The sequence below is a fragment of the Marmota marmota genome, unplaced genomic scaffold (assembly GCF_001458135.2).
Source record: "Marmota marmota marmota unplaced genomic scaffold, marMar, whole genome shotgun sequence".
In the NCBI taxonomy this organism is placed as follows: Eukaryota; Metazoa; Chordata; class Mammalia; order Rodentia; family Sciuridae; genus Marmota; species Marmota marmota.
The window spans coordinates 3,218,026-3,233,248 of record NW_025999977.1 but is presented as its reverse complement, the minus strand read 5'-3'; the positions used below and the strand labels follow the sequence as shown (position 1 = coordinate 3,233,248).

At 34.9% G+C, this 15,223-nt stretch overlaps 1 protein-coding gene across 17 annotated transcripts in view; it reads right to left on the bottom strand.

The window, feature by feature from the left end:
- Window positions 1–15,223, bottom strand: part of Tia1 (TIA1 cytotoxic granule associated RNA binding protein) — a 32,026-nt gene that overhangs the window by 15,593 nt on the left and 1,210 nt on the right. For 6 of the 17 annotated variants that reach the window (XR_007348017.1, XM_048804161.1, XM_048804162.1 and 3 more), the window contains exons 2-4: window positions 4,136–4,238; window positions 889–987; window positions 10–64 (exon numbers count right to left, since the gene is read on the bottom strand). Coding sequence is in view for 12 of the 17 variants with exons in the window: in XM_048804161.1 (XP_048660118.1) it covers window positions 10–64; window positions 889–987; window positions 4,136–4,238 (257 nt within the window). In the remaining 5 variants the exon portion in view is untranslated. Of the gene's footprint in view, window positions 1–9; window positions 65–888; window positions 988–4,135; window positions 4,239–14,320; window positions 14,718–15,223 lie in introns of those variants that run through there. The other 11 variants (XR_007348016.1, XM_048804163.1, XM_015479560.2 and 8 more) reach the window with 6 other exon arrangements.

Below are 15,223 nucleotides of genomic sequence, written 5' to 3'. Positions count from 1 at the left end.
TATACTTACTGCTTGTATCTTTCTTTTGACTGCTGGGAGTAGTTGCCCAATTCACTTTGACTTCCTAAAAAAAAAAAAATTTCTACATTTATATTCCATAAAAACAAAGCTCAAAATCAGATTTGTATCTATGAATACATAAGAAAGATATGTCTGAGATGAAACATTGAACACCAGTTCTGGTGAAGTGTTTTGTTTTTTTTTTTTAATATTTTTCAAGTTGTCAATGGACATCTATCTATCTATCTATCTATCTATTTATTTATATGTGGTGTTGCGAATTGAACCTAGTGCCTCATGCAAGGCAAATGCTCCACCACTGAGCCACAACCCCAGCCTCTCAAGTCAAGTTTTAATGCTCATCTTTTGACTTACACTTATGCCAATAACTTTAACAAATCCTAATCTTTATACATTTCTGTTAACATTCAAATAACCTTTTTTTTTAAACAAATNGAGGATCGAACCCGGGTCGCACGCATGCCAGGCGAGCGCGCTACCGCTTGAGCCACATCCCCAGCTCAAGTCAAGTTTTAATGCTCATCTTTTGACTTACACTTATGCCAATAACTTTAACAAATCCTAATCTTTATACATTTCTGTTAACATTCAAATAACCTTTTTTTTTAAACAAATAGTATCAATGTATGTTTTCCCTTAGTTTCTTCCAAGCTTTAGTAATTCAAAAATATTTTAGCACTTATGTTCAAGCACCATGATACCAACATAAACACAGGCCTCTCCCCTCTAAAAGCTTTATCCTACCATTTTAATATTAAATGTGAATGACTTTTTATGATAAAGTGAACATGTTTCTAAAATGGAAATGAAACCATATAACTTAAAATTTACCAGCACAAGTCACCTTTTTGAATTATGACAGCTTACCTTACCCATTATCTTCCGCCCATTCATAGCAGCAAGTGCTGCAGCTGCATGACGATGTTCATGAAACTCCACAAAACAATATGGATCGTTTCCAGCTGTCTGTTTGAGAACAAATACACAAGTCAAATTTAAGCTTTATTCTCCCATTATCTTAAAACTATGTACAGATTTTTTTGGGGGGGGGGGGCAGTGGGGAAGGCAGTACCAGGGATTGAACTCAGGGCAGCTTGACCACTGGGCCACATCCTCGGGCCCTATTTTGTATTTTTGATTCAGAGGCACATGGGGTTCATTGAGTTGCTCGACTCCTAATCATGCCGAGGTCTGGCTTTNTATTTGTTTATTTTTATGTGGTGCTGGGGATTGAACCCAGTGCCTCAGGCATGCTAGGCAAGTACTCTACCACTGAGCCACAACCCCAGTCCCCTAGCAATATATTTTTCTTATAAATTAAGTTTTATATACTTCTCAGGCTATGGAAAATGAATGGTACACTCCAAAAGTAAATTTTTAGATTAAAAAGTTAACACTTTAAAAAAACAATTTTTATAAGAAGTTATCTTCTTAGGCTATACTACAATGCTGTAGCTTTCTTTTAATAATGACTAAGTGTACTAAGTGAAAATAGTTACTAACTCTATTTATTAATATTTACTAATACTATGTATGTTTATTTGCCCCCATAAACACATAACAATTTCTTTAAGGTACAGAGTTTCATTAACATTCTCAAATTCTCCTTTGATTTCTTTTTTTGGGGGGAAATTGTGGTACTAGATGCTGAACCCAGGGCCTGATGCTTGCTAGACTAGCACAATACTACTAAACTAAACTATATCTCCATCTCTTTTTTAAAAATTATTTATTTTGAATTACGGTCTTATTAGGATGACAGGCTGGCCTAGAACTTCTGATCTTCCTGCCTCAGCCTCCCAAGTAGTCTTTTTCCATTTTATAATTTTTAATCCTGTTGGTTATATATTAGTTTAATTGCTACAACTGTACACATCCCCTTACTGCTTCTAACTTGCTGAAATTCTTAGCCAACTTCTTAGACCTACTTCTAAAATATAGGTAAATAGGCTCTGGAAACTAAAGAAGTTCTCTGGTAAGTAAAGTTTAAGAATGGGATTTATGTATGTACATATGTATGTATATTTGTGGTACCGGAGATTGACTATAGACTTCAGGGATTAGCCCTTTTTATTTTTTATTTTGAGACAGGGTTTTGCTAAGCTGCCAAGGCTGGGCTCCAAATTGAGATCCTTCTGTCTTAGCTTCCCAAATAGCTGGATTACAGGCACATGCCACTGTACTCAGCTAGAAGTTTTAGAACGTGGACTTTCTGACACAGATATTTTGACTATTTAGAAAGCTTTTAAAAATCCACTCCCATCAAAAAAAAAGAAAATTGTAATCTCAACTAGATTAGTATCATATAAATTTGCTCACTGTGGGCTGGGGCTATAGCTCAGTGGTAGAGAGCCTGCCTTGCATATGTGAGGCATTGGGTTTGATCCTCAGCACCACATAAAAATATATAAATAAAGATCTTAAATTTTACTTCTCACTGTGATGACAGAAGTAGAATAAAAATCTAATAACAACAAATAAAACCAAAATGCTTTAATATAAAAAAATTCTCTTATTCTTTGCTGGTACTGGGATAAGATAACTTGGATGCTTTGTTTTTACCTTTGTTGGGATGCTAGGGACTAAACTCAGGGCCTTGAGCATGCTAGGTAAACATGCTACACCCAAGTTGAGCTACACCCAAACCAAATATGTAGTTTTATTATAAATTAAAGCAGAAAAAAAAGAAAAATTCTAATATTTTAGACCTATCAGTGTAAAATGCTAAACAATTTAATAGTTCATTTATTTCTTTCTGTAATCTAAGCAGAACTGATTCAAAATTCAAAAGTGGCAAACACATAATTCAATATACTGGGACTACACTTTGTGTTAAAAAAATTAGAGAATATAAAAATTATGTAATTGAAACTAATGATAAACTTAATGAGAATTCTATTACAAAGATCAATGTTCTCAAGTATAAGAATGTGGTTAAAAAAAAGTAGCTTGCAATTAAGATTAGTGCAAACAGATGGAAAAGATCATGCATGCTAATTTTTTTAATATTTAATTTTTAGTTGTAGATGGACACAATACCTTTATTTTATTTTTATGTGGTGCTGAAGATTGAACCCAGTGCCTCACACGCTAGGTGAATGTTCTACCAATGAGCCACAATCCCAGCCCATGCATGCTAATTTGTATCCAGAAAAAAAAAAAAAAAACTTTTCAAGTAAAAATAAGATAAGCATATATACATTTTCAGCATGTATACTCAGGAATATAAAATTCCTCATCAAATTTTTAAAAATTTGTTTTTCTATACATATTATCATTCAGGGTTAATACCAATTATATGAATAAATTCTATTGTTTTCTCTACCTATTAAGGTCTGATGGATAGGAATTACCTAATTTTGAACTGCCTAAATCTGAGAAAAACTTGACCCTCAAAAATAAAATTAAAAACACTTTCAGCCAGGTGTGGTGGCACATGCCTGCAGTCCCAGCAACTTGGGAGGCTGATACAGGAGAATAGAGAGTTCAAAGCCAATTGTAGCAATTTAGTGAGGCCCTAAGCAACTTGGCAAGACCCTGTTTCTAAAATAAAATATAAAAAGGGGCTGGAGGGGCTGGGGCTGAGTGGCAGACTACTTATCTAGCATGTGCGAGGCACTGAGTTCAATCCTTAGTACTGCATACAAAAATAGGCAAATAAAATAAAAGTGTGCTATCTATCTACAACTACAAATAAATAAATAAATAAAGGCTGAGGATGTTGCTCAGTGGTTAAACACGTTCAATCCCTGGCACAGAACAAAAACACTTTCACTGTACTAAATGCATATTATTTTTTTTAACCCCGTTTCTAGTCTAATTATAACTTAAATTGTAGATTAACTGAACAATAATTAATTCTGATACTTCAATGCATTTGAAAACAAAAACCTAGATACATATATACATACCCACATATAGTTATCTGCTCTAGGAATGATTAGTAGTTCTGTTCTCTTCCTTTATTTAGCAAATAAATTAAAATCCATTGCTAAGACAGATTTATTATAAATATGCTAAAATCCCTATGAATTTAGACATAAACTAAGAAGTCTTTGAAGTAATGGTTTTAACAAGTATGTCAAAAAGAAGAAAGTTAACTTAAGTAAAATACCCTTACATCCATAATCATTTTGCAGTTTTTACAAGGTCCAATCTGGCTGAAGAGTTGGAGAATCAGAGCTTCTGTTACATCTCTGGAAAGGTTACCAACATATCTGAAACACAAAGAAGAGCAATTCATCATTTCAGATTTGCTTCTTTTGCATCAGTTCCTAAAGTTGCTTACTGTAATATGAATGCTGGGAGATGGCAAATCTTTGCCTTACACTATACTATTAGGAATTACCTTGTAAATGTTTGCCAACACTTCAAAAAAAACTCATATGGATTCAAAATATAGTATGTGCAAATATATTAGACACTGCTAGTGGAATGGAAGATAGCGTGTGAGTGTATGCATATATTTATTTTGGCAGCAGTGGGGATTGAACCCAGGGCCTCACACATGCTAGGCAAGTGCTCTGCCACTGAGCTACACCCCCAGCCCTTTATTATTTTGAGACAGTTTCTCTTATTACGACGCCCAGGCTGACCTCAAATTTAGCAAATCCTCTGGTCTCAGACTTCAGAGTAGCTGAGATTACAGATATACACCACTATGTACACCACTATGTCTATTTTTTTGGTTAAGGTTTTGCAAATTAAATTTGTTGCCCTTTAAGTTTCTAGGCATACCTTACTTAGGAAGTTGTTTTTGAAACTCTTAAAATGAATCATTATTAGATGTATAAAATATTTTATGCAATCAATCCTGGGACATATTGTAATTTTTCCTTTTTTGATGTTACTGGGGGTTTAACCCAAGGGTATTCCCCTACTTAGCTCCACCCCAGCCCTTTTCAGTTTTTATTTTGGGGGGGGGGAGTGTCTTGCTAAGGTTGCTAAGGCTGGCCTTGAACTTGTGATCCTCCTGCTTCAGTCTCTCAAGTCAATGGGATTACAAGCACGTGCCACCACGTCCAGCTTTTTCTATATTAATACAGAAATCATTTGTTTTCTTCCAATTTTTAATTCATATTTATTTCTATAACATTGTTTAATTATGTAGACTTTGAATATGCAATGAAAAAATTTTATAAAAATCATGAGAAAGTTGTTTCTCAGGTGTGATAGAGTTCACAAACAGATGGGAAGCTTTCACTAAACATCACTGATCAGTGGAAGAAAAATAAAAGGCAGTACAACAAGGTTCCAGATAATTTGAGTTGATGACCAATGAACTTAATTAATATAAACAGGGCACTACAAGTCCACATAATCTTTATAAAGGGTTTATAAATAAGTTCTCAAAATGGACTTTTCAAATGAGATTACCTCTAGGCATATTACACATTTACTACTTCTGACATGATAAAATACAGTAGCGTTTAATAACTGTAGAGTTCTTTCACCAGGTACGCTTCAGAGAACTTGAAAACTAGACTCTCCCTTAGAAAAATAAACGCCTATACATGTCCACAAAGCATGGATTCCATTTCTTCTTTCTACTGTCCCAACAAACATATTGAGTGCCTACTAGACTAAAACTATTCGAACAGGTTAAAGGGAGAAGTGTTTAATTTTAAAGAACAAACAACATTTAAAGATCAGGTAGAATAATGGCATTTAAAAAAAGAGAGAGTAGGGCTGGAGATATAGCTCAGTGGTATAGCATCTGGGTTGGGGGGGGAGAGAGAGAGAGAGAGAGAGAAAATGAGCGGAAGCTCTTTTTTACAGAATTCTAATTAAGAAATACAGGATGATATTAAATTAACAATATATAAGCTATAATAAAATCAGTAAGTTCATTCATTTATACTAAAATAACTAGGTGAAAGGTTTGTGTATAAATGGATAATCAGTGTGCCAAAGTTATCATGGATTATTTAAATAATTGCAAAGGGAAAACCCTACCTTAAAAATGAGTGCTTTGGCTATCACCATTATGACCCAGTAATCAAAATTTAATTCACCTTATAGATGGGCAATGAGAAACTGTATAACATGTATTAACAATATCACTTATGGAGTATTCATATCAAAGAAGTTTAACCTAATCTGATCAAGCTTAAAAATTTGATTTAAGTTTATAGGATATTGGGCATATAGAGATAATCACAAAATCTAGATGTTAGACATTTTATAAGACAACTTGATCTCTTCAAGAAATTGTCCTGCATCTGGGGTGTAGCTCAGAGTTAAGAGATCGGGCTTAGGGGCTGGGGTTGTTAGCTCAGCCTGGCATGACTGAGGCCCTGGGTTCGGTCCTCAGTACCACATAAAAATAAATAAATAAAATAAAGGTATTATGTCCATCTACAATATACACAATGGAATATTACTCAGCAATAAGAGAATAAAATCATGGCATTTGCAGGTAAATGGATGGAGTTAGTGGGGTAGGGAGGGGGAGCATAGGAGGAATAGACAAACTCTAGATAGGGCAGAGGAATGGGAGGGGAAGGGAGAGGGCATAGGGTTAGAAATGAGGTGGAATGTGATGGACATCATTATCCAAAGTACATGTATGAAGACACAAATTGGTGTGAATATACTTTGTATACAACCAGAGATATGAAAAATTTGTGCTCTATATGTGTAATATGAATTATAATGCATTCTGCTGTCATATATAAATTTAAAAAAAATTTTTTTTAAATCCTATCCAGCATGTGTGAGGCCCTGGTTCACTCCCCAGCACTAAAACAACAAAGATCCATGATAGCCCTAATTAAAAAAAAAAAAAAAATAGGACTATAGACTTACAAGGTATATAGTGACAACAAAATATAATTAATAATCCTTGACTGGATCCTAGATAGGAGAAAAAGAGCTTGTTCTTGCAGAATGCTAATAAACATAGAAGAAATGAGAGGGGAAAAAAATCACCATTAAAACTCTACAGTAGGACTGGGGATGTGGCTCAAGTGGTAGCATGCTCGCCTGGCATGTGTGCGGCCCAGGTTCGATCCTCAGCACCACAAACAAAGATGTTGTGTCCACCGAAAAACTAAAAAAATAAATATTTAAAAAAAACACACCTCTACAGTAATAATTGCTACATGGAAGATCCACTCGTGAAAACTAAAATTAGTTGGTGAATTTTAAGGAAAAACACTTGCATAGCCTCAAAGTCTCTCAAAAAATATTATGGCTTTAACCAGTTAACTGGTGATTTTTATCTTCTGACCACAAATTCTCTTGATATATCTCTCTCTAGGAAATGCACCTCAATCCTCTCTTCTTGAGTGTAAGCTAATTTCAGTGATTCATCTTCGTTTTTTTTTTTCTCCTGAGGCACTGGGGACTGAACCCAGAGGTGTTATAAGACTGACCTTCATATCCCCAGCCCTTATTTATTTTGAGCAGTGTCTCAGTAAGTTGCTGAGGATATCCTTGAACTTGTGATCCTCCTGCCTCAACCTCCTGAGTTCCTGGGATCACAGATGTGTACCATTACATCTGGCTAGTTGATTGACTTCTAATCAACAAACCATTTTCAGAAAGCAGTCACTGTACACTGAAGAAACAGTATTTTGAAACTTTCAGTTCATACAAGGTATCTCCTCACAGATTCAAAAGGTATAAGAGACTTGACTAAATGTAATGTATTATCTTGCATTGGATTCTGGAAAACAAAAAAAGATTATTGGAGCAAAAACACTGGGCGAGGTGGAATAAAACTTGTAATTAACAGCTTTGCATCCACCAATGTTAATTTCTTATTTTTGAAAATTGTAGAATGATTATGTAAAATGTTAATATTAAGGGAAGCTAGGTGAGACTGTGAGAATTCCAAAACCATTTCTGCCTGTATGTATTCTCACCTAACTTTTGTGCTGATAAAAAATCCACAAAACTGCAATTAAGTCTAAATGAAAAAATGGATCTTCTGGAACTTTAGATCTACTTTGCCAAAGGCAGAGATCTATTGACAACTGGGTAGTTTTTAGAACTTTAATCTTATCACTTACTCTTTGCAAAATTGTCTAAATTCAAATATTTTCTGATACTTGATTTGAAGATAGGTAATAATAAGCAGTAAGAACAAGCTGGTTTAAAAGAAACACTGGCCAGGCAGTGTAGCATGCCTGTAATCTCCACCATTCTGGAAGCTGAAGCAGGAGGTTCACAAGTGTGATACTAGCCCCAGCAACTTGGCAATACCCTGTTTCAAAATTGAAAAGGGCTGGAGATGTAGCTCAGTGGTTAAGCACCCCAGGTTCAATCCCCAGTACCAAAACACTTTTTGGGGGACATGCAGCTACACACACACACACACACACACACACACACACACACACACAGTTTGTATTGTCTTTATGTTTACTTGCTTAATGTAGCCTGTAATAATCTCCAGGAGCCTCCATCAATTCATCCCACACATAGCTGTTTATTCTCTTTTGAGGAAGCTGTACACAAAACTTGCTCTCAATCTTGGACATCATTACAATAGACTATAGGTAACAATATATTTTCATATTAATCAATGACAAAATCTTTGTGCAAAAAAATAAAACCCATTATAGTAATCTTTAACTTTTTACCAATATGTCAGTCACTAATACCTCAAATTTTTATAAACAATGCTATTACAAGTATATTTGCTCAATAATAGTTTGAGACTGAAAGCCTAAAAATACGAAATCTGCAGATCCTTTTAATACACACTAGTGGGGCACAGTATTGCATGCCTGTAATCCCAGTGTCCTGGGAGGCTGAGGCAGGACTGCAAATTCAAGAACAGCCTCAGCAACTTAGTGAGGCCCTAAGCAATTCAGCAACCTTATCTCAAAATAAAAAATAAAAAGGGCTGGGGATATGGTTCAGTGGTAAACTGTCCCTGGGTCAATCCCAGTACCACAAATCAAAATAAAAACAACCTTTTTTTATCTTTTTATACATACTTTCAATGGAAAACAAATTATACATATATATATGTATGTGTGTGTGCGCACACACGCGCGCACACACACACCAGAGAGTGAACTCAGGGGCATTCAAGCACTGAGCCATATCCCCAGCCCTATTTTGTATTTTTTAGTTAGAGTAAGGGTCTCACTGAGTTGCTTAGCCATTGCTGAGGCTGGCTTTGAACTTGTGATTCTACTGCCTCAGCCTCCTGAGACACTGGGAGTTCTTATATCTTGCAAAATGTTTTACAGTTCATTCTCATTTTTATATATGAAAGTTTCTTTAGTTTTTCCTTACTATTTGGTTTCTTTAAAAAAAGGATTCTCTGAAATATGGCTTTAAGTTTTATGTATAGAGGATTTTTTTTTTTCTTTTGGCTACCAAATATCTCTACCTTATGGCAGAGTCCTATTCTCTACAGAAGCTGAAAATGACAAATAGGTTTTGTAGACCTCCTTGCAGCTGGACCATTTGAATATGATGGAGGTTAGGTGTATTAAAAATACCAGTGCTGAACAGACTTCATAGAGAGACCTTAAAAAGAAAAGATCGAAGAAAATGTTTTGGTGGCACAATGGAGCAGTGCTAGTACAAACTGTGGTGTCTGATCTTCAGTGTTTGTGGAAGCAGGATCCTTTCTGGGATGGTCTGTCATTTGATTATGACTGTGCCTAATAGTTGTCTCTCTTTTCTAAGCCAAGTTCCATGACCTTCCTACAAATTCTTAAGAGTGTCCAATATATTTTTTAATAAGCTCCTTTCATAGTTAAAGTACTCCCTTGCTACATATACTTAATCTTTATATAAAAATTTGTACTGGGGCTGGGGTTGTAGCTCAGCGGTAAAGTGCTTGCCTAGCACAGGAGAGGCCCTAAGTTCGATCCTCAGCACCACATAAAATAAGTAAATAAAATAAAAGACACTGTGTCCAACTATACCTTAAAAAAAAAAAAATTCTACTAAAGCAGTTGCAAACCAAGGTCACCTATCACGATGTCTACTGAACTACTAAACAAATGTACAATTTCATTTTATCTAGTTTTTATTTTTCAAATGTTTACTTTTTTTGATGTATACCATACCAATGTTATTTATTTTGCCACATTAGGGATCCAACCAAGGGCTTTAAGCATAGTAGGCAAGTGCTCAATGACTAAGCTACACCCTTGACCTTATTTTTTTGAATAACATTTAAATGTCTTTTTTAGCTATTCCATGGACTTCTCACTAACACCACAGATTTAAGTATCTCATATTGTAATTTACTGTATCACCCCTGGGATAATGTACCAATCCTGTGCAGAACTGGAAAATGGAGACAGAAGTATTTGTTAAGGTAATCAATTTAAAAATGCCATTTTATGTTACTGTAACAAAATACCTGAGGCTGAGTAACTTTTAAAGAAAAGGTTTATTTGATTCACATTCTGGTGGTTGGAAAGTTCAGATATCATGGCAATGGCATGTGACCAAAAAAGCCCCAGCTGCATCACAACACTGTGAAATAGAAAGGGGCCCAGCAAGTGGGTTGGTCTTGCTACAACCCAGTCTTATAAGAACTACATTTAAAATTCCTTTCCAAGGCAATGCCCCCATGACCTAATCACCTTTCACTAGGCCCCACCTCTTAAAAGGTTTCACCACTTAACACTGCCACATTAAGGATCTAAATTCCTGAATATGAATCTTTCAGGGACAAACCACACCCAACCATATCATGTCTTTTTGGGCAGCTGGATAAATATGAATATAAAATAAACATTAGTTAATATTATATCTGGAGGTAATATATCTGGGGATGTAATTTAGTTGAAGAGCACATGCTTAGCACCAGAGAATCTGGGTTCAATTTCCAGCAACACACAAATATTGTACTAATGTAATCTCCTTAAGGTGAAGAATTATACTGTGATTATGTAACAGAATGTCCTCATGTTTAGGAAATAAAGTATTTAAACACAAAGTGTCATGATGTCTTCAATTAATTCAAATGTTTCTGCAAAAATACCCCCCAAACAAAAACAAAACCCCCCATAAATGGCTAAATATCAAAATTGCTAATTCCACCTGAAAGGCATGTTAAGTCTTCAATGTACAATTTGTGTTACTTCTCTGTAGGTTTTTTAATTTCTCAAAATAAATAATACCTGAGAAGTAGAACCATTAGAAAAAGTCATCACTGCTACTAGTGACCACATGACAGCTCTGCCAGGGATAGAATTTCATATTATCTTAATACACATTGTTGAAGTTGGTAACTAAGTTGAATAGTTACAAAACTGGAATCCAAGAACACTTAAAATATTCATTTTTTATTAATACAAGCTCTAGACAATTAACCTACAAAGAAAATGTACAAAGCAGAATGGGTTTGTTTCTAGCCACAATCATTAAAATGGAGAATTTAATAAAGAAATCCCCGTGAAAATGAGTAAAAAAGCATGGATAAGTAAGTTTTAACTTCATGATAAATTCCATAAGAGTACAGATTTTAAAAATTCAGACTGGATATATACTATATAGAACACTGACTGGAACATTGCTATGTACTCTATAAATATTTGCTGAATAACTATACTCTCTAGATGACTTCAGAACATTTGCAATTTGCTAGGAAATTATTTTGCCCGAGTTACTAAATTAACAGGGGAAACAATTATTTTCTAATTAAGAACCTGTAGATGGGCTGGGGATGTGGCTCAAGCGGCAACGCACTCGCTTGGTATGCGTGGGGCGCTGGGTTCGAACCTCAGCACCACATAAAAATAAAATGTTGTGTTCACCGAAAACTAAAAAATAAATATTAAAAAAAATTTCTCTCTAAAAAAGCCCAAACAAACCTGTAATGCGTGTATATACACCACGTCAGCATCCTAACCTATTATTAAACAATCATGTACACTTCACAAAGGATAGTCTTTACACATTGCAGAAGCTATCTTATTTATTAGCTAGTAATTCTTTCAGTTGGTTTGTGTGGCCATACACATAAACCAGATTGAACAAATGTATCTAATATTAAAATTGAAGACATCTTAAGGGATATCCATGCTCTCAAAATGGCATTCATTTTTACTTATGTAGCAAACATTTTAGATTGATTGATATACACTTCTAAATAAATCCACTTACTGTTGGTGTCATTCTCACATAACACATCCAATCCACTGATAATCTCTGCTGCTAGATTTTCAAGACATATCCAAAATCCTTCTACTTTTCATCACTTCTACTAGTACTACTTTTTAAGTCACCATTTGGTCACTCAACTGAACTATACTAGTCAAGTATACTTGACTCTGCCCTTTCAATGGTTAAAACAGATTATATCACTCCCCTGCTTAAAATCCTCTTATTGCCTCCCTTATCACTCTTTTTTCCCAAGACATAGCCCTCACAGGGCCCTATATGATCTGTTCTCTTCTACCTCCCCTAATAACCCCTTCTCCCCTCACATCATTCTAACCACATTTCCTAATTCTCTCCTATCTCTTCAGTCTCTGCAACAAGCATGCCTCACCATGGGCCACCAGCTCTTTCTGCAGTGCCCCTTCCTCAGATATATGCATAGTTCTCCCTCACCTTCTTCAGTTCTCCCCTCATGGTGACTTTTCCTACTGTTCTCTATAATTTCCACTCTATCTTCCCTATCTTGCATTATTTTTCTCTATAGAACTTAATTACTACCTAACAATTATTTATGTAAGTTCTAAAAAGATCTATGTGTTTCCAGTTCCTAGAACAGTGATAGCCACGAGTTACATTCTCAAATATTACTAATATGTTTGTAGCACATTGTCAATTTTTTTTTTTTTTTGTCTGAGCCACATCCCCAGCCCTTTTAGTTTTTTGAGACAGGGTCTTGCTAAATTACTGAGGTTGACCTCAAACTTGGAATCCTCCTGCCTTGACCTCCTGAGTTGCTGGGATTACAAGGATGCATGGCCATTCTTCAGAAACAATGTATTATCCAATAACTAAAATTCTCATTTTAGTCAAACTTTCCTTCAGTCTCACCTTACTAGTTAAGAATGAATAAGCCAACTGAACTCAACAAAAAAGAGTTGCTATTTCCTTCTACAAAAGTGTTTGGAGAAGAGTGGGGTAGAAATAAGAAAGATGCATGGGGTGATGGAAAGACAAGGCCCTCATTAGTAATAATTAGACAGCAATAATTTAGCTGAGGGCTTTTAAAGAGACCTACATTATTAACAATGTCAAAGCCACACAGTAACTGTACAGCTATATCAAAATGCATTTGAGAGTAAATCACTCAGAGGACATTAAAGTGCCTGGATCTAAAGGAATTAACACCAGCAATGTTTTTCTAGTTTAGTGTGCTGCTTTTATTTTACAAATTTAAAGTTTTCAAAGTGACCAAGGCCAATTCAGATTCACTATACACATATTTTTATTTTTCATTATGGACAATTTCAAATTTACACATAAGAATAATAGTATGTAAATATAACCCATCCACTCACTACAAATGTCTGAATTACTAATTACTTTGAACACTCCTCAAAATAGTCTTGCAGGAAAATCTTTAAGAATGTTTTTCTTACAATGTGTTTCCAAAGTAATGCTGACAGAAAGATATATACTGGCAATGTCAAATTTAACACGGTGATGCTGACCACTGAGATGTGGCAAGTGGATACTTCCTCTAAGCCACTTAGGAACACAGGTTGTATTAGAATTCAGACTATTTTATTCTCAAATGAGTAAAATCTTGATTCTCTTCTTGAACTGTACCACATTTTAAAACAAATCTATTAATCACTTACCATGGACCAGATGCTGTGCCAAGAACATATTAAAAGCCCCTGACATATTATAAGTTCCAGAGTCATGAAAGCAAACATTAAAAGTAAGAATACTGCTGGGAAAACTTAGGAATTAGTACCTACCCATATTTAACCAAGATTGGTGTAACTGGAAAAATGAGAGATTTTGGCTGAGGGAGACAGAAGCAAGTGAGAAGATAATAGGACTACTTCGAGCAAAAAAAAAATTCTTAAATGGGGTGTTCTAATGAGAGGTTCAAGGCAAAATCAGTCATTAGTGTAATGGTTAAGAGCTGAAGACAGTCGAATTGCAGGATGAGGAATAAAAAGGTATATGATCTTGGGTGAGTTAATTAGACTCTAATTTTGCTTTTTCTGGCTACAAAATGGAATAAATTATTTTAATGTTCAGATGAGTATTAAAAGAGCATTTAAAGCACTTAGCGCAGAGCCTGGCACATACTAAGCATTCAATGACTCTCTGTGAATTAATAAAACTCTATTATTTCTCCTGCAATGATTAGTCCCCTGTCCCCAGTCTAGTACTATTTAACTACCTGCTTTTGTAGACTGGCCTGAGAATGCTGAAGTTGTCTTCATTATTTGATATTCCCAAATCAATGTACTAAAAAGGTTAAGTTCCCATATATTCCTGGCAGTTTCTGAAATTAAAACATTTCAAAATAATGTAAGAATCTTAAATGTAAAGGCATTATAAAATATGAGCAGTGCTTAACCCAATATGTGGCTATCATGCTTCTAGCTAAGATGTAAGAGGAAAAAAAGTCTAGTATGTTTTTAGGGAGTGTTCTTCTGTAGATACAAACTTTCCATTCCCTAATTGCTGCATCCTTATAAAAAGATACACATAAACTAGCAGAATATTTAATCTATTAAGAAAATAAGTCTGGGGATTTAGCTGAGTGGTAGAGCATTTGCCTAGTATGTGCAAGGTTCTGGGTACAATCCTGAGCACTGCAAAAATAAAAAATAAAATAAATAAAAAATAAAAAGTTTTAAAAAGAAATGTAAAATGTAACAACATTTCCCATATATATTAGAAATATCAATTTAGAATTCAAAAAAATTTTTGGTGAAAAAAACTACACTCTAGTTCATAACTTTAATATCTAGAGTTGTGAAAAGAAACCTAAAATTGTATTTTTAATGCATTGAGCTCTCAAACTGCCAGTATCCAACAGTAAAACAAAAAGCCACGCCAGGAACTCACTGAAAAGTTAACTATGTTAGATGATAAATATGTTAAGTCGGCTTTACTGGGGCAACCAATTTGCTCTGTGTATTTCATATTAAACATTATGTTGTAAACCTCAAATTCACACAATAAAGTAAAAATCCAAAACACATCTCATTGAGCTTTTCCTTTTTTCCCCCCCTGGAGAAATGCAACAAAGGCAGGATCGCTCATCCAATTAATATTCTGAAAACAAAGAATGCGG